The 20,218-nt window shown below is 40.2% G+C and overlaps 1 protein-coding gene across 1 annotated transcript; it reads left to right on the top strand.

The window, feature by feature from the left end:
* Positions 1 to 333: 333 nt before the first annotated feature.
* Positions 334 to 19,454, top strand: wbp11 (WW domain binding protein 11). The gene is made up of 11 exons (XM_072588960.1): positions 334 to 534; positions 924 to 955; positions 2,786 to 2,879; positions 3,828 to 4,024; positions 6,654 to 6,787; positions 10,068 to 10,267; positions 10,418 to 10,624; positions 11,013 to 11,117; positions 12,747 to 13,028; positions 14,903 to 15,085; positions 18,464 to 19,454. The coding sequence occupies exons 1-11, from the start codon at positions 471 to 473 to the stop codon at positions 18,877 to 18,879; spliced, it is 1,914 nt and encodes a 637-aa protein (XP_072445061.1). The 5' UTR covers positions 334 to 470; the 3' UTR covers positions 18,880 to 19,454.
* Positions 19,455 to 20,218: the final 764 nt, after the last annotated feature.

Raw genomic sequence — 20,218 nt, 5'->3', positions numbered from 1 at the left:
ACTGAATGACCTATTCACTTACTGCCATCCTGTAATCCTGAACATTATTCAGTTTCAAATAATAGTCTAAATCCATTTTGAATGTCTCAACTGTACTATATTCTCAGATACCTGTTGCATTCAGATTTGGGTAGTTCACTACCACTAATCCCCCTTTCTTTATGCTGAGGCAAGGACATGCAGAACCATTCCAATTAATATTTTGTGAATTGTTTCCATCGGGTTTGACAAAGTTTGTGTATCTTGGCATGTTATTGTTGTTGATGACCCAGGGGATTCTGGGATAACGTGAGACATTGACTGTGCCTGATGAACCGGAACCGGAAACGGAAAGAGCCGGGGAGGTGAAAGGTCGTCACCAGGCAGAAGATGGCGGCGGGGATGTTGTGAGTGAGGCTGAATTTGAACATTGAGGCGGATTACAGTTACTCTCGTATTCGCGGAGAAAGAGTGAGAGATACACCGCCAAGATGGGGCGGCGGTCTACCAGCTCCACTAAGAGCGGGAAATTCATGAACCCGACAGACCAGGCCCGTGAGTACCGGGGACGGGGGGAAGAGAGAGAGAGAGAGAGAGATACGGCGGGGGCTGCTTTAGGGAGATGTCTTGAGGGGGGAGGTTTTTTGGGTGGTTGTTTTGGGAACAGGCGTTTTGGAGCAGATCAGACAGGGGCACAATGGAAAGAGATACATGTTCCCACCATCCCCACAACATCACAGGACAAGAGGAAAATCTGAATTCAAAGGAAATGCCTCAGATCTCCTTTAATAACTGAATTCAACATTGCATCAGTGAGTGCATTTCAAAGAGTGCTGTATTTGCTGGAAAGAGCTTTGAAGTGATTTGAGGTTGCAAAATATGTTATCTCCCTCTCTTACTTTCCTGCCTAAATCTAACCTGGGCCACGTATTTTTTTTAAACAGGAAAGGAAGCCAGGAAACGGGAACTGAAAAAGGTGAGGCATTTGCTTTACGTTGTTTGCAGCATGCTTGTTCTTTGCTACTTCAATGTCTGCCTGTTCTGTTCTTTATTGCTTTTTGTTTTCCTCTCTCTCTTTAATCCTGTAACTTAATTTCTTCTTTTCTATTGTCTTGACTTCCGAAGGTTTTACTGTGATATCTCTCTACCCACCCCCTTCATCTTAGTTGCTCTTCTCATCCTCATGCTCTCAAACAGTAAAGAGAAGATATAGGATCAAATATGTAATCAAATTTCAGAGAAGTGTAAGAATAATAGGGCAGTAATAGTAAAGAATTCTATCTATGCAAATATTAAAAGGGCAAGTTTTGGTGTGCAAGATAGGGAGAAAGCAAAATTCTTAGTCAATCCAGGGGAAGATCTTTAGTTAGTATGTAAAACAAAAAGCAACAAAGGTCGGGGGGAATTTTGGACCTAGTATTTGTAAGTTGAACCTGACCATTGGAAGGTATTTAAGTGGGGGAACATTTTGGAGATAGTGACCGTAATTCAATTAGCTTTAGGATAGTTATAAAAAAGGATAAGAATAGGTTGGAAATAAAAGTTCTAAAATGAGGAAAGGCTAATTTTATTGAGGTGAAATCAAAGTGCATTAGATTATACTTGCAAGTAAACCTGTAGAGAGTAGTGAGATCTGTTCAAAGAGGAAATCAAGAGAATACAGGGTGCACTATGCTCCCATAAAGACAAAGGGTGGGAGGGAGACTAGATACCCTGAATGCCAAGGGACATAAAGATTAAGCCAAGAAAGAAAGAAGCCTTTGGCAGGTACAGATGGCACATCTTTGTAGGGTCCCTAGGGGGATATAAAAAGTGGAGGTGGAACTTAAAAAAGAAACAGTTAGGAATGCTAAGAGAGTGCATGAGAAAGAATTGGTGGCAGAATAAGTGAAAATCAATTCACTCTAATTCATATGCAAGTTACAGCAAAGGAATGTGCCATTCATCCCATGATCAAGGTCATCACTTTCTTTGTATGCTTGTAAAGGTTCTAGTCTAACTTACTCAGCATATATCCAGATCCCTGAACCTCTTTTCAATCTCCATTTTTCCTGTATAATCTTGTGTTCATATTGCTGCTGCCTCAACTAATAACTTTCTGTTCTAAATCTGTCATATTTAATGTTGTGTCTGTGCCATTCCTTTTTAAACCTCCAGCTATATAACATTCTGTTCAAACTGACAGCTTAGAGGCAACTAACTGGCATGATTCTGAGCCATTCCCGTTGTGAAGATTGAAAGCTTACTCCTTCCATTATGCTGAATTACCTGATTTGAGCTTGAAAAGCAGTCAAGGACTTAAGTTGTCCTTCATCTTCCTAGACATGAATGGTTAAAATAGATTGAGCCCGTGTTCTCACTCCTGGTTGTTATTCCAATGATTGCTACTAGGTGAGGACAGAATCAAACTTGACTGCAGTCTCCTCCAGATACTGTCTTCCCTATCATTGTCATGAAGAGAAGGAACTTGCTATCAGCCTCAATTTCAAGGTCGTGGTGGGAGATAGCAAAGTCCTTAAGTCAATGCTCAGGAGAGAGAATTACAGGGAAGAAATGCCATTGGTGTATGGAGAGCAAAGAAACTAGATACATTATAAATGGAAAAGAAGAGATTGAGATTAAACAGTTGCCTATCAGGTTAAATAGGCTAGGTTTGTTGAACACAGAAGAATTAGCCATCGTAGCTTCCTGTTTCTTCAGTTAAATTGCCAGGGCTTCTTTTGTTAAATCAACTGCAAATCATGAAAGTGTTTTTGGTGTAAATTTGAATTATTGATTGATTCCTGTGTAACTTTTATGCCTACAGAACAAGAAGCAGCGAATGATGGTGCGAGCTGCTGTGCTCAAGATGAAGGATCCCAAACAGATAATCAAAGATATGGAGAAACTGGATGAAATGGGTAAAGCATAGGAATTAAGATATTCCAGATATTCCTTTTTAAAGTTACTATTGTATTGGAAAACATGGTTGCTTCCCAATTGCATTCTTGGGGGTATAGGGGTTTAGTTTTGATAACTTTGTGTGCAATTCAATATTCCAATCACCTTTGAACTACGCGATTCCAATTGGTGACTGAGCAGCATCCTTTTTGAAACTGGTGGTTTTAGAATTTCAAATGTTCCTATATGTGGACATAAGACTTATGAGCAGTGTAGGCTTTTTGGCCCTTCAAACTTGCTCCACCACGAAATAAGATCTTGACTGATTTGTGATGGTCACATCTCCACTTTCCTGTCTCACTACACAACCCTTGACTCCCATGTCTATAATCTTGAATAAATTTAAGGACCCACCATCCATTGATATAGAGAAGACAATTGCGCACCCTTAACAACCTTTTAGTGAAGGATAAGAATCTCCTATTATTGGAGAGCTTTCATTCGTAGACTGTAACCCATTGTTTTAGCTCTCCTCATGAGAAAATGTTCTACTGATATCTCACCACATCCAATCCCCTGAATATCTTGTATGTCTCAGTAAGTCACCTCTCATTTTTTTAAATTCCAATGGTTACAGCCTAACTTGTGTAACTTTTCTTCATAAGATAAGCCATTCATCCTGGGATTGTTTCCTGTTTGCTTGTAATTGAAAATATCAATATGTTGATGAATTTATATCAAATCTTTGTGTGAACCAAAATGCATTAGGAGATCAAAGGGATTTATCACATTTCTGGGCAAAGATTAAGATTGGAATTTAGCAAATTTTATTTTATTTTAATATGCTGCAGGAACTTTTAAAAATTGTGTCTAATATTCAGTGTGATGCTCAGTGCTGTGAATATGCTCAAGTGATGTTGTGAACTGCATGCTCTGCTTTTGTTTATTCCTTCACTCCCTTTTGTCAGAATTCAATCCTGTGCAGCAGCCACAACTTAATGAGAAGGTGCTGAAAGACAAACGGAAAAAGTTACGAGAAACATTTGAGCGGATCCTGCGTCTGTATGAGAAAGAAAATACTGATTTTTATAAGGAACTGCGGAAACTTGAGACCGAATATGAACAGAAGCGATCACAGCTGTGCCAGTTCTTTGATGCTGTCAAGGTGAGGGTAGAGTTGAACTATTTGTCTTCTGTATCATAGAAATGCTTGTGTATAAATCTTTTATTAACAAAAATATCCCTCTTAATTTCTGTGGAATGAATAATAGTCCTTCATTGCACAGTTCAGAATAGATAAGTAACAAAGCTTGATTTGTTGCATTAAATATGGAAGTGGCAATGTTCAGTAATTGACGATCACTCTGGTTTTGTGCAATTCCACACGTGGTCTTGATCTCCTAATGTCAGTTGATTCGTATGTTGGGGTGGAGTGCATTAATTCAAGAAAGGTGTGAAACAAATGGGCTGGAGAATGCTGGAGAAACTCAGCAGGACAGGCAGGTCTGTGAGAGAGAAACACAGCTAACATTTTGAGTCTCATCTGACTGATCATACAGACTCAAAACAATAACTTTGTTTTGCTAACCATGGATGCTTCCAGTCCTGCTGAGTTTCTCCTGCTTTTTATGTTTGTTTCAAATTTCCAGCATTTGCAGTACTTTGTTTTTAATTGAAGAAATGTTTGAGTTTGCTGTAAAGTTTCTAAGGAGTTTAGGCCAAATTTGTCACTAACAATTTTGCTGACAAAAAAGGGCACCTGATGTGAAAACTTTCTGCCCTAGTGCAGTGAACTGTCTCTCTTAGAGTTGGGCAAGTAACAGAAAACTGCTGTGGCAATATTTTTGGGTTCATGCACAGGATATAGGTATCACTGACAGGACTAGCACTTATTGTCCATCCTGATTATCTTGGCAAAGGTGGTGATGAGCTGTATTCTTGAATCGCTGCAGTTCATTTAGTGTGGGTATATCCATAATAATGTTAGGGAGGAGTTACAGGATTTTGAACCAGTGATGCTGAAGGAGTGGCGCTATCATTCCAAGTCAAGATGGTAGGTGCCTTGGGGAGGAACTTACAGGTGATTTAATTTTAATTTTATTGTCATATATTCAAATACAAAAGTACAGGAGTACAGTAAAAAGTATATAATGTTTCCACACAAGGTGCCATCTTCTGTACAAGTACCTAGGTACAGAATCTTAAGAACAAAGTCAAAAGTTAGACGTTGCGGTAATTATAGTATAATGTAACACATATAAAATAAGGTTAAAAGTTGCACATTGCAGACCCTCTAAGTTTTAAGTGGAAATTAAAGAAATAAAACTGGTGATTATGGTGTTGACTGAGAGATGATGATATTTTCTTTTAAATCTAGTGCTCTCCCTTTTAAGTGTCTGATTTCATCTTTATATAAGCTCGTTATTACTGTGCTCTAAAAAATACTTTTTAAGCTAAATGCTGCTTGGTTGAGAACACCTTGGCTGGATGTTCCATTTTCTCTTGCTTATGAAGCAGTATTAATCCTTTTATCCAAACAGGGAAGTATCTGAAATTTAAGTGGTAGTTAAAATCGGAGAGTCACTGGCAAATAGCTGGTGTCCTCTGATTCTATTATCAACAGTTCCCAGGGATGTGTCACTACTGACCCTGAGTCTAGTCTGTCCAGGGAATGTGGAGCTTTGGTCTGAATTTGTTCCCTTTGCCTTTTGTTTTGCTTTACACAAATTGTCAATTAAACAACTACCATTTACAAAGCAGCTGCGGTGACACAAACAGAGCTGCTGAATGGATCTCTTGTTACTCTGTCAGCAGACAGCATTTTGTTAATGCATTTGCTTCTGTTCATGGTACTCCCCTCCTTTTCCACTATCTTTTGTTAAAAATGGGTAATGCTTTAAAAATTGAGATGTAGATTTCCAAAAAAAAGATTCATGCTGATCTGTACTGGTGAAAGGTGATAAGTCCATGGAAAGATTGTCTCTTACAGTTACTACCAAATGGTCCTTTGGCAGAGCTGTCAACTGAAGTGCAGGAGCTACAGAAAACAAATCCTGCATGAGTTTCACTTGCATCCTGGGGGTTGAAGTGCTGACCTATCTTTTGTTACCTTTCAGTTCAAGACAGTTATAAACAGACTTGGTGTTTGAAAGAGGAATTACACTGAAATCAGTGAGATGAGTGCAGCTTTCTGTAGAATGGCTCTGCTGAACACAGTTCAATGCTGAGAATTCAATAAACAAAGACATTTCAAACAATCTCGGGGCCTTGTATGAAGTAGCAAGAACTGGGGAACTTCTTAGGTGATGCTGTGATAAAAGTGCAGGAAAGTGCTTTCTTCAAAAAAAAAATTTCAGCTGACATTATAAAAACAGAACTAAACTGTACTTTCTGTCTGAGAAAAGGGTAGATTAGTTCTAAGGTGTCTATTTAAAACAAATTATCTTTTGTTTGGGGAGTCTGTAACAGTATCAAGTGTCTGGACTCGTCTGAATATTTGCTATTTAACTTGAGTTATTTTCTGACAAGAAATTTGCAGTGCAATTGGCAATTCACAAGACTCCTCAAAGCTGACCTTGCTGCCATCAGATATTTATAATTCCAAGTGCAGCTATTGTTAGGGGTAGTGCACACATGTCTTTGTCTCTTTTGTAATTGTCTATTGACTAAAGACATAACTCTTCTTGCAGTAGGAAGCCAAAATAGATGAATGAAGGACCATACTTATTCAAGATGCTGTAATTCTGTATTCATTCATACTCTGTAAACATGCAGGTGTTTTCTTGTTTGTACAGAATGCCCAGCATGTGGAGGTAGAGAGTATTCCACTGCCAGACATGCCTCACGCTCCATCAAACATCATGATTCAGGATATCCCTCTCCCTGGAGCACAGCCACCGTCCATATTGAAAAAGACATCAGCTTATGGGTGAGCAGCAACTTATTTTGTAACAAGAACCTCTTTATATACAAAATACGGAGACGTGGGATCGGGGGTGATTTAGCCTTTTGGATCAGAAGTTGCCTAGCTGAAAGATGACAGAGGGTGGTGGTTGATGGGAAATATTGATCCTGGAGTTCAAGTTACTAGTGGTATACTGCAAAGATCTGTTTTGGGGCCACTGCTATAGATGAGGGCATAGAAGGATGGGTTAATAAACGTGGGGGTGTCATTGAGGTTGGTGGAGTTGTGGATAGTGCTGAAGGATGTTACAGATTACAGCGGGACATAGATAAGCTGCAGAGCTGAGCTGAGAGGTGGTAAGTGGAGTTTAATGCAGAAAAGTGTGAGGTGAATCACTTTGGAAGGAGCAACAGGACCAAAGAGTACTGGGCTGATGGTAGGATTCTTGATAGTGTCGATGAGCAGAGAGATTAGATAAGATTCCCTACGGTGTGGAAACAGGCCCCTCGGTGTAACAAGTCCACACCAAACCACTGAAGAGAGGTTTCCCTCTGACTAATGCAGCTAACACTATGGGCAATTTAGCATGGCCAATTCATTTAACCTGCACATCTTTGGAAAGTGGGAAGAAACCGAAGCACCCAGAGGAAACCCACACAGACACGAGGAGAATGTGCAAGCTCCGCACAGACTGTCGCCCAAGATTGAAATTGAAACTGGGTCCCTGGCACTGTGAGGCAGCAGTGCTAACCATTGAGCCACCGTGCCGCCCCCTCTGTGTCCGTGTACATAGATCCCTGAAAGTTGCCACCCAAGTTGATAAAGTTGTTAAGAAGGCATACGGTGTGTTAGCATTTATTGGTAGATGGATTGAGTTTTGGAACTACGAGGTCATGCTGCAGCTGTATGAAACTCTGGTGCGGCCGCAATCGGAGTATTGTGTACAGTTCTGGTCGCCACATCAGGAAAGGATGTGGAAGCTTTGGAAAGGGTTCAGAGGAGATTAACAAGGCTGTTGCCTGGTATGGAGGGAAGGTCTTATGAGAAAAGGCTGAGGTACTTGAGGCTGTTTTCGTTAGAGAGAACAAAGTTGAGAGGTGACTTAATTGAGGCATAGAAGATAAGCAGAGGGTTAGATAGGGTGGATGGTGATGGCTCGCATGAGGGGACGTAGTTTTTAAATTAGGGGTGATAAGTATAGGACAGGTGTCAGAGGTAGTTTTTTTACTCAGAGTAATAGGGGGTGTGCAATGCACTGCCTGCAACAGTAGTAGACTCGCCAACTTTAAGGAAATTTAAATGGTCAGTGGGTTCCAGAAGCAGAAGCCAATGAGTCACCATGAGTAGAACTACGCAGCAGTCTCTCCCCTCAGAGGGAATGTTGACTGTGGATGTACCTATTCCAGCAACTGCAGCGTTTCATGTTAATTATTGGTTTCTATCATATCTACTGGTGGGAGGAAGGAATTACAAGGTACGTTTACATGGGCAATTTTCTATTATAAATGAAGACAAAAATTTGTAATGAAGACGACAAATGTAAAATGCGGATCTAGATTTATAATCTCTCCTGACCCAATTGGGAAAGGTTACTGATTCTCAAGCCCCACTACTCACAAGGTCTATGTAGGAGTTAATGATCCAATCAAAGTGCACAAAGTCCATTGGATTTAAGCTAATACAAAATGCTGAACAGGTCCTTGAATTTAACAAGAATTACTGGGTTTCCTCCCACAATCCAAAAATGTACAGATTAGGTGGATTGGCCATGCTAAATTGCCCGTAGTGTTAGGTGAGGGGGAAAATGTAAGGGAATGGGTCTGCGTGGGTTGCATGTCAGCGGGTCAGTGTGGACGTGTTGGGCCAAAGGGCCTGTTTCCACACTAAGTAATCTAAGTAATTAATGCTTAGTAGAAATAAGTAAATTGTAATCACAAGTAGACAATAAGAGTTCTCCCAACATTTGGCTGTGTTTGTTAACACTCTTAACCCCCTTTTTAAAACCCCTACACATATAGCAGAAAAATTGAGTTATGGATAGAGGGAAAAGTCTGGGACCAGTAGTTCTATAGGGTTCACTGAGAGGATCATTTGCTGACCATGATTTTTGGTTCTTCAGTTTCCTTTCTCCAGGTTCATACACTTTCCACAGGAAGCACACCAAGATCAATACATTTGCAAAGCTCTTTTCAGTTTAATAGTGACAGTTTTACTGAAATTGGTGGAAAAAATAACTAGCTTTCTCCAGGTGTATTTTCACTATAGAGAGATACAGTAGCTTTTCAGCAGTCTGAATGTTTCTCACTGTATCATTCATACCCACAGGCTGTTCAGCTACCCAGGAACCAGTCAGAGCTGCCACCAGGCTGATGACTTTCGGCATCCTCCCCTGGTTACAATTGCGCAAACCAATCTGCTGCATGTTGCTGACCAAATCTTGTTCTGCATTCCCCCTGGTGCTGGGCTATCCACAAACAGAGCCTCAGTATGAACACTACACGCAATGAGGTTCAGTGACTTGTTTTTAATAGTGCAGCAATTCCTTCCACGATCTTGGTTTTAGTCCTTGTTCCATTTCAGTTCGCAGTCAAAAATGCAAAAAATAAAATGATACAGTCTTTACAAATGTTGCTTCAACAGTGTCATAGAGATATACAGCACCGAAACCGACCCTTTGGTCCAACTTGCCAGTACCAACCAGTTATTCTAAATTAATCTAGTCCTATTTGCCAGCATTTGGTCCGTATCCCTCTAAACCCTTCCTATCCATATACCCATCCAGGTGTCTTTTAAATGTTGTAATTGTACCAACTTCCTCTGGCAGTTCATTCCATACACGCATCACCTTCTGCCTAAAAATGTTGCCCCTTAGGTCCCTTTTAAATCTTTGCCCTCACCTTAAATCTCTGCCCCTGGTTTTGGACTCCCCTACCCTGGGGAAAAGGCCTTGACTATTCAGCCTATCCTTGCCCCTCATAATTTCATAAACTTCTATAAGGTCACCCCTCAGCCCCCGAGGCTGCAGAGAAAATAGCCCCAACCTATTTGACCAATTTCAATAGTTCAAACCTTCCAACTCTGACAACGTCTTTCTAAATTTTTTCTGAACCCTTTCAAGTTTCACAGCATATTTGTGATTTTGGGTTTAAACTTCCTCATTTAAGATTGTGCTTTGGTAATATGTATCATGTTTGTTTGAATTTTGGAAGTTAATGATGTGTATCAAAGTGTTGCAAAATTTGGATTGATACTTTTAGTGGACCTTTATTGAAAAGAAATGCACCTTGATTCTTCTTCCCTGTAGGCCACCCTCTAAACCTGTCACACTCATGCCTCCTCCTTCTCATGGCGTTCCTCGATTACCACCTGGTAAGAAGCCTCCTGGCCCACCTCCAGGGCCGCCACCACCTCAGGTGTTAGCGCTTTATGTAAGAAGGATGGGCCCTCCTCCAGGCTTACCTCTGAAAGGAAAAGATGAAGATAATATTTATGATCCTGAGACTGGTAAGGTATCATTTACAGGTGAAACTGTACATTTCCAATAATATCCATTTTGTATAGCAACATTTGAGTTACTATAATTCTGTGAATGTAGTTCCACAATGAATGAAGAGAGTTGTATACACAATCCTGATGTTTACTTTGTCATTTTAGCGATTCAGGATATGCAAGAGGAGGATGAGGATGACAGTGCGGATGATGATTACCCTATGGGCATGGAGCAGGATCAAGATGGAAATCGAGAAGATCAGGATGAAGACAGTGAAGATTCAAAGGATAAAGATAGTGATGATGACGATGATGATTTTCGGCATCGCGATGAAGATGATGAAAATTTAAGAGGAGATGATGATAAACCCGGTATGCTGTTGTTTTATTTGGTTTTTGCCAGGTGCGGTTCATGCACAGAATCTGGTCATGACCTGAACTGCTGCAGTAACGCACAATGTTCTCAATATACTGCAGCACTATTCTGTCTGTTGGTTGTTCCCAGCCCGTAGATTGATTGATATCCAATATTGTTTCTGTAAACTTGATTTTTGATCAACCTCTTGTTAATGTAGACTTTGAGGTTGTTTGCTGAATTAATAAATTTGTTGATATCCTTGCTGACTAGGTTGCTATTCAAAAACATTGAGAAGGATAAAAGATTCAATGACTATATTAAGATATAGACGTGTATTTCCTTGTGTTGCTATTTACCAGAGCAAGAAGACATGTTGTTTGAGCGTGTTTTGCTTTCCCAAAGGGCGCATTGTGCGGTTTGCTGATGTGCAAGACAAACAAAAGAGAAAGAAGAAGAAAAACCTGAAGGAGCTGACTCCTCTGCAGGCAATGATGCTTCGAATGGCAGGTGTGTAATCGATGGGCTTTAAGAGCTTCCATTTAAAGCTGTTCCACTACAGGCAAAGAATGCAAATGATCTGTAAATGATAAGGGTACAACACCTATGTCATCCACATTAGAGAAAAATATGTCTTAGATAAAGAGTCTAGTTTTCTTCAGAAGCTTAGAAAGACACTGTACTGTTAGTTTTTATATTGGTGGTTTGGGCGCCTGAGCATCCTCAATTTTAATCATTCCATCATTGGTAGCTATATAAATAAATATGTTGCTAAGCCATATAGCCCAGAGGGGTCCGACGCTTAATCCACAGCATATGCTGTTTTAGCTGGCTTATGTAAGGCAGGACTGTTAGGCATTACAAATCAGGAAAATTATAAAGAAACATTTGCAAATAGAAGTAAGCAGGAACTTATAAGCAGATAGAATGGTCTTCCTTATCTTACCTATTGTTAAGTCAGGTGTGTCTATGTCCAGGGGCTAGAGATTTAAAGTCATTGGCAAAAGATCTGGAAGTGGAGATGAAGAAAATTCTTTCACTTAAGCAGATGTCATAATCTGAACCACCTTTGCCTGAAAGCAGGTTGGAGTTAATTCCACAAATAATTTCAAATGTAAGTCAGACATTTATTTGAAGGTGAAGAATTTAACAGGGTTGTGGGCAACAAGCAAGGACATGAGACTGAACAGGACTGCTTTTTTGAAGAACTAACAGAGTCATGTGTGACAGGCTAAATTTCCCTTCCTGTGCTGTAATTTTCCATTTTACTAGGAAATTTAAAGTCTGTCATGGTTTGAATGGAAGTTAACAAATTACAATTGAGAAATGGCCTCAGTTCCCCAAATTCTAGAAGTGTACAATCAGCTGCTGTTCAATATCTAGTAACTCTTGTTAGAAATTGTGTGAGAGAATGTTGCTGAAAGTGAGTTTAAAGTCCAACTGATAATCTCACCATGGTGAACCATTTGTAATTCATGACCAAAACCTGAGGAATGTCCGATTATCCCTGCTGCCAAAGGTTTTCCAGGATTGGGTGACTGTAATGAGATGATACTTGGTCTTTTCAGGACGAAATATGGTTGGACGGGTCTACGATGAGAAGAACTGAATGATGTATCAAATTATCCTGAGCTAGATACCTACAGATCCCGTTCTGAAGTGGCTGACATAAGACCCAGGGTCCCTGGGTTTTCAGATGATTGCTGTGAATTTAGCAGCTAAATCACCAAAGATTTATTTTTAAAATGCAATTTATGTTGCCAGTATTACAGAGGAAGCTCCAATGTGATTTCAGTGTAATGGCACTTTACACTCATGAAAAACTACCTCACAGTATATACCAGGACAGCATGTTTGAGAAAATGCCCAGGTGGCAGGATTGAACTTGGGGTGACAGTTTGTCTTTTCTATACTAATATTTCACTGGTGCATGCTGAGTTTTAATTTTCTTTCCTGTGTTGCTCTAATGATCAGTGACTCATCAGTAGCCATGTTGTCTCTGTAAGAGGAATGTGTGGTTAACTTGAGTGGGGGCCTGTGTAGACTCTTGATTCTTTGGTAGCAAATCCATCAGTTTTGTATTTTTCAAAATTTTGTGTGCAGAATATGAAGTTGAATTGATACTGTACCTTCTAATAGGTCAGGATTTCCCCGATGAAGAGGAGGAGGAGGAGGAGGAAGCACATACTGAGGCAGCTGCAGAAGAGGAAAAAATGGATGCTGAAGAGCAGAATCGAGAAAAGCGGCAACGAGAGGAACCACGGCCAGAAGGGCCGCAGGTTCCACCACCGACTCCGATGCCCCCTCGGGCACCAATGCAGGCCCCACCCATGCCTGGGCCTCCACCTCTCGGTCCTCCTCCTGCACCTCCACTGAGACCCCCAGGACCACCATCTGGTTTACCACCAGGACCACCTCCAGGTAAGAAAATAAACACAATAGGTGCTCCTCCAGTGTGATAGTATGATTAATGTCATTTGGAAAACAAACACTTAGAGGGTTAGTATAAAGATATAATTTGGAAGCAGAGGTGGGCTATTTGGCCTCTCAAGTTTGATCTGGTATTGAGTGTGATGTTGCCTGATCTATTTATGCTTTGAATTTTTGAATACCAACTAACCCCAATAATTTTTAATTCCTTAGCCTAACATGAATCTGTCTACCATTGCCTTAAAAATATTCAGAGACCCAGCTTCCACTGCCTTCTGAGGCAGGGAGTTCCAAAACTGTACAACTTTTCTGAGAAAAGATTTCTCTTCCTCTGTCTATAAAATGGCAATCCCTAACTGTAGAGCAGTGCTGGATAGCTCTGAACTCACCCTCCAGAAGAAATGTCTGTTTTAGATCCACTTTATTTTACACATTTCATTTAAGTCACACTTAATTAAGCTTCTTTTGTAAACTGCAGTGACAACAAAGCACGTCTTTCCAACCTCTTCTCATAAGACATACCAGTCATTCCAGATATCAATCTAGTAAACCTCTTCTGAACAGGTGTCCAATATATTTACATCTTTTTTTCAAAAAAAAGACCAAAACTTCAAATTCTATGAAATGTGGTCTCACTAATGTCCTTTCTAATTGATTCATACCATCATTACTTTTATGTTCAATTCTTCTGATAAATTCTATTTGTTGTCTTAATTACTTGCTGTACCTTGAAAATGCATGTTTGTGACTTGTGCATTAGAACATTTCTATTGAAATAATATTCTGGTTTATTGATATTTCTGTCAAAATGAGCAACTTCACATTTACCTACATTATTTTCCAGCTGCCAGTTTTTTGCCCATACACTCAATCTATTGACAGCTTCTGCAACCTCCTTGTTCTGTTCACTACCTATGTTCCTATTTATACTTATGGGATTTACAACTTTAGCTATCATGCCTTTGCTCCCTTTATCTAAGTCATTGGCATAAATTGTAAAAAGCTGAGACCCCAGCACAGAGTCACCGCACTTGTCACATCCTCCCAGTCAGAAAGAGACCCATGTATGGATACTGATTACTGCCAGCCAATCTTACCATCCATTTTTGTGCAGCCTCTTAGTGGAATTGGAGTAATTGTTCAATTTGACGGAAAATACTTGCCACCGATGAGTTTAGGACATTTTGCAGAGTACTTGGCCTTGAGTAGCTGAAAGAAAACTTTTCAAAGTAGTTTCTTATTCCCTCCATGGAGATGCTGAAAACGGAAGGAAAAGATTTTGTCCTGTCTTTCAGAGAAGTAGGTGAGAATCCGTTCTCTACAGTGGGCTAAGGGATACTAAGGTGCGAATATTTGAATGGTGAGATAACTAATTGGATGGCAAAATGAGGGAGTGTTTTTAAACTTTTTTGTTCTAAGTTGAATTTTATATTGCAGTTCTAAAGCTAGGGATTGTTGTAGGAGCAGGGTGGAGGGATTTGTACTTTGCATTACTGATTGCACATGATGAAGAACTGCATCTTGCCAGAGGTGCTTAAAATAAAGCCCCTTGCCTTACTCAATTATCACAAAATTATATTAATCGAAAAATTTCCTGTCCCTAATAACTTGCATTTGTTCCAGGATTAATAAATCACTTGGACTCTCAGGCTTTGCCACAAATGCAGAAACAGAATTTGTTTTCTAATTTGGTCTTCTTTGAAATAAACTTGAAATTTTGAAAATGTGTCAGAATTGTCATGGAACACTGACACTTTGTGAATATTTTTTTGAAAAGGAGGTCCAAAATAATACCTCTGACAGGGAGGAATTTACTGTGATCAGTTATGTGCAGTCTGATTGTAATTGTTTGTCATTGATTACAGGTGCACCTCCATTCATACGACCACCAGGATTGCCTGGCATTAGAGGACCAATTCCACGATTGCTTCCTCCTGGGCCACCACCTGGGCGACCACCGGGCCCACCACCAGGACCCCCACCAGGCCTTCCTCCAGGTCCACCACCACGGGGACCTCCTCCCAGATTACCACCACCAGCACCCCCAGGTAAGATATTAAACTGATATTGATTCTGTTTGTATAACCTGTAGTGACAGTACTCTAAGGGTTTACCTGTAGGTGGGGCTGCATAACCTGCATGAATCAGTTGACATAGTGAGACTGTCTGAAATGTTTTATAGTGGATTGCTGCATTTGTTTCAAGGTCCTTCTTCCATGACCCTCTATAGAATTTAGGGAATCCCATATAGAAGCAGAGATTTTTCCTACAGCTGTACTAATTTTCAGTAACCTGAAAAAACTTCAGAAATTCTCAAATCACCTTAAACATTGTTAAATTGACAAAAAGGGAAAATATTCAAGTGTACTTGCTGTTATCATACTGGAAACACGGCATCCAATTTGCACGCAGCAAGCACCCACAGACAACAATTTGATAATGACAAGATTTTTTTTTGTTAATTGAGGGTTAGAGAACTTCTTTGAAGTAGTGCTATGGGGTCTTTAGCATAACATAAGCTAGCAGATGTGACCTTGCTTTAATGTCTCATCTCATCTGAGAGACAACATTTCCAACAGTGGCAGCATTCTCTCGGTGCTGTATTGGAGTTGGTAATCTTGATTTTTGCATCAAAACCCGAGAGTGGACTTTAGTCTGAGGTGACAGTAGTATACGTTATACTACAGCTGATGCTTCAGGAATTTGTAAAATACATTGAGAATTTTGAAAATGCACGGAGACTCACAGTATTTATTCTTTTAATTTGCTGGGGCTGTAATATGTCAGGAATTACTGCTGTTTTCCAAAGATCATATTTTATTTCATTTTTTTGAAACTTCAATTTTAATAACCCTCCTTGGGGAATCTTAACAAAATCACTGATTTGATGACTCCTGCAGTTTATCAGATGTACATCAAAACAGCACCCTGACTGATGATTAACTGTTCTTGATAAACAGAGCTAGGCACCTATAAAATGATCTGTGGATGTAAATAGGTCATAGACTCAGAGATGTACAGCACGGAAACAGACCCTTTTTTCCAACTTGTCCATGCCGACCAGATGTGCTACCTGTCCATATCCCTCCAAACCCTTCCCCATCCAGATGCCTTTTAAATGTTGCAATTGTACTAGTCTCCACTACCTCTGGCAGCTCATTCGATACACTTACCTCTGCATGGAAAAAGTTGCCCCTTAGGTCTCTTTTATATCTTTCGCCTCTCACCCTAAACCTTTGCCGTCTAGTTCTGGACTCCCCCACCACAGGGAAGAGACTTTGTCTATTTACCCTATCCATGCCTCTCATGATTTTATAAACCTCTATCAGGTCACTCCTCAGCCTCTGACGCTCCAGGGAAAACAGCCCTAGCCTATTCAGCCTCTTCCTATAGCTCAAGTCCTCCAACACTGGCGACATCCTTGTAAATCTTTTCTGAACTCTTTCAAGTTTCACAATGTCCTTCCTATAAGAAGGAGACCAGAATTGCACGCAATATTCCAACAGTGGCCTAACCAATGTCCTGTACAGCCGCAACATAATCTCCCAACTCCTGTACTCAATACTGTGACCAATAAAGGAAAGCATACCAAATGCCTTTTTCACTATCCTATCTACCTGCGACTCCATTTTCAAGGAGCTATGAACCTGCACTCCAAGGTCTCTTTGTTCAGCAACACTCCCTAGGACCTTACTATGAAGTGTATAAGTCCTGCTCAGATTTGCTTTCCCAAAATGCATCACGTCGCCTTTATCTGAATTAAACTCCATCTGCCACTTCTCATCCCATTGACTCATCTGATCAGGATCCTGTTGTAATCTGAGGTAACTTTCTTTGCTGTCTACTACACCTCCAATTTTGATGTCATCTGCAAACTTACTAACTATACCTCTTATGTTCACATCCAAGTCACTTTTATATAAATGACAAAAAGTAGTGGACCCAGCACCAATTCTTGTGGCATTCCATTGGTCACAGGCCTCCAGTCTGAAAACAACCCTCTACCACCACCCTCTGTCTTCTAACTTTGAGCCAGTTCTGTATCCAAATGGCTAGTTCTCCCTGTATTCCATGAAATCTAACCTTGCTAATCACTCTCCCATGGGGAACCTTGTCGAATGCCTTCCTGAAGTCCATATAGATCATGTCCACCGCTCTGCCCTCGTCAATCCTCTTAGTTACTAATTCAAAAAACTCAATCACATTTGTGAGACATGATTTCCTATGCACAAAGCCATGTTGACTATCCCTGATTAGTCCTTGCCTTTCCAAATACATGTACATGCTGTCTCTCGGGATTCCCTCCAACAATTTGCCCACCACCGATGTCAGGCTCATTGACCTATGGTTCCCTGGCTTGTCCTTACTATTCTTAAAAAGTGGCACCATGTTAGCCAACCTCCAGTCTTCCGGTACCTCACCTGTGACTATCGATGATACAAATATCTCAGCAAGGGGCCCAGTAATCACTTCCCTAGCTTCCCACATAGTTTGAGGATACACCTGATCAGGTCCACTACACAAACATAGTGCTGATTGGGAATGGCATCGTTCTACGTGAAAACTAGCCTCAAAGACCAGTAAGATCCTAAATCCTCTGGGGCCTACAGACTTTGCTGAGTAAACTTATCCCACATAAGGATGTAGCAAGAGCTCTCCAAATGAACTCTTTGCGTCAGGCTAGCTATTTAGATATAACAGAAACGTTCAACATAATCAGGCAGAGTCGACATGGTTTTATGAAAGAGGAATAATCTATTGGAGTTCCTTCAGGAGGTAACATGTGCTCCAGATAAAGAGAAACCAGTGAATGTGTTAAACTTGGATTTTCAGAAGGCATTTGATAAAGTGCCACATAGGCTATTGCAGAAAATTAAAGTTCACGTGTAGTGGGTAGCTTTTTAACATGGGATAGAAGGTTGGCTGGTTAACAGGACATAGAAATTAGGCATAAATGGGTCTTTTTTTAGTTTGGCAATATGTAACAATTGATGTGTCTCGGGGATCAGTCCTGGGACCTCAACTGTTTACAACTCATATAAATGACTGATGAAAGGACTGAAGGAATGATTGTGACATTAGCTGATGACATAAGATTGGTAGAAAATTAAGTTGCAAAGAGGACATAAGGCTACAAAAGGATAAAGATAGGTTAAAGGAGTGGACAAAGTTCAGTTAAATAAAGTTTTAAACACAAACTTATGTCCATTTTAGTGTAATTTATTTTTAGTCATAATTGCATCTCACTGAAAGGTCTATGAATGACCCTTTTGCATCTTTTGGTTGTTGAAATGATATTAATTAAGAGAACAAGTGAGATACATCTGTTCAGTTGAGCATTCTAAATGTTCTTTGAAGGGTAGTGAGATTCTAATGATTTTCTGAAACTTTGTTGCCCAAATCTAACAAATTGGCTTTCTCCCCAGGTATCCCACCTCCTCGACCAGGTATGATACGTCCACCAATGGCCCCTCCATTGGGACCTGCACCACCAGGATTGTTCCCCCCAGCGCCAGTGCCAAACCCTGGTGTCCTCAGTGCTCCTCCAAGTCTCATCCAGCGTCCAAAAATGGATGAGACTGTGACCACCATCGAGAAGAAAGCAATTGCCACCATCAGTGCGAAGCCCCAAATCACCAACCCCAAGGCTGAGATCACTCGCTTTGTCCCCACTGCGCTGCGTGTAAAACGAGAAAGCAAGAGTCAGGCACCTGTGAAGAAGGGAGAGGAAGAGATTGTTGTCCCAACAAAGCCAGTACCAAAAACCACACCTGCTGTCTCTATCCAAACAAAGGACGATATCTACGAATCATTCATGAAAGAAATGGAAGGACTTTTATAAGTAACCCAGATGTGTGCTCTCTTCTTGTCCTAGACCTACCAACGTCTTGGTATTTGTTTGAGATTTGTGTATATTCATTTCTGAGCCTGCTGTGTATTCTTTTCAAACATTTATGAAATCTGCTCATGTGATGTACAGACTGAACAAATATTATACGGTAAAGCTCAGCCTGATGATATTATGGTTGAAGTTCAGTAGTTGAGGGTGTACTCCCATTTGTGACTTTATAAACACTGTACCTGAAGATCAGACTTGCTGCCCACTTATAGACTTCAAATGAGGGAAGAACTGGGGTTCAGTACATGTCAGCGTATATAAAAATGTTTGTTCTGAGAATGCTCCTCCAGACATAGCCTAGTTTACTTAGACATTGTATGAGCATTTTATGTACTTTCCCTTTCATATTATGGAAATTCTGGTGACAACATGCATTAGTCCATTATTCCATGGACCTGAACAGTAAGGCACTGCAATCTTAAAGAAGTTCATTGTGGGGAATTATTGTTGTATTATTTGATTCCTTTGGGTTTGTTTGAATAATATACATGATGAAGTAAACCGAATTGGTCCAATGATGGTAGCTGTCAATTTTATTTATTTAAAGAATCAGGAGTTGGATCGCTCTCATAAAGTACTTGCCGTTTTTTGGTAATAGTATATTTATAACTTTCCTATGGGCGGTGTACTATACAAATATATTTTTAACTTTTCATTCTAACTGCACTTAAAATCTGGATACCTAGAATATTATTTATAATGTAGGCTGTGATGTTGTCTTTCATTTGTAATATTTTCATCAAATAAGGGCAGGAATGTTACAGTAAAATATAATTGCACTACTTTTGTTGCATCTGTGGCACCTTTTACAATCTCAGCATGGCCCAAAGTGTGTTGCAATCAGTGAAGTATTTCAGCAATAGTTTGGTCGTACAGAAATTCGGTACTATTTTGTTGAAGCTTTTCATCTTGAACTCTCCAGGATCATTTGCAAGAACACCAGTTTAAGGATAATACCAACATTTGCACTCTCTATGAAAGGAGACTGCTGATTTGTTGGCAAGTGTGTTATGACTGGTAGAGTTTTCCAATGCAACTACTGTAGGTGTCGCTAAACCCAATCAATTATAATGGTTCAAGAAGGCAGCTCATCACCACCTTCTCAAGGAGCAACTAGGGTGGCAATATATTCTGACCCAGTCAATGATACCCATATCCCATAATGATTTTAGAAGGTTCTAGTCCAACAAAGGATAAACATGTAAAGAAACTCAACAGGTCTAGCAGCATCCATAGATAGAAAGCAAAGTTAAGTTTCAGGATTGGGTTCTGAGGAAGGGTC

Source organism: Chiloscyllium punctatum, chromosome 18 (genome assembly GCF_047496795.1).
Source record: "Chiloscyllium punctatum isolate Juve2018m chromosome 18, sChiPun1.3, whole genome shotgun sequence".
Lineage (NCBI taxonomy): Eukaryota > Metazoa > Chordata > Chondrichthyes > Orectolobiformes > Hemiscylliidae > Chiloscyllium > Chiloscyllium punctatum.
This window is presented reverse-complemented; position numbering and strand designations above follow the sequence as displayed.

Bases quoted from the DNA above. Each gene is read 5' to 3' on its own strand.
- wbp11 (XM_072588960.1), top strand. From the start codon at position 471: ATGGGGCGGCGGTCTACCAGCTCCACTAAGAGCGGGAAATTCATGAAC. The intron at 956-2,785 runs GTGAGGCATTTG...TTATGCCTACAG, and splicing joins GGAAACGGGAACTGAAAAAG to AACAAGAAGCAGCGAATGAT. The intron at 13,029-14,902 runs GTAAGAAAATAA...CATTGATTACAG, and splicing joins ACCACCAGGACCACCTCCAG to GTGCACCTCCATTCATACGA.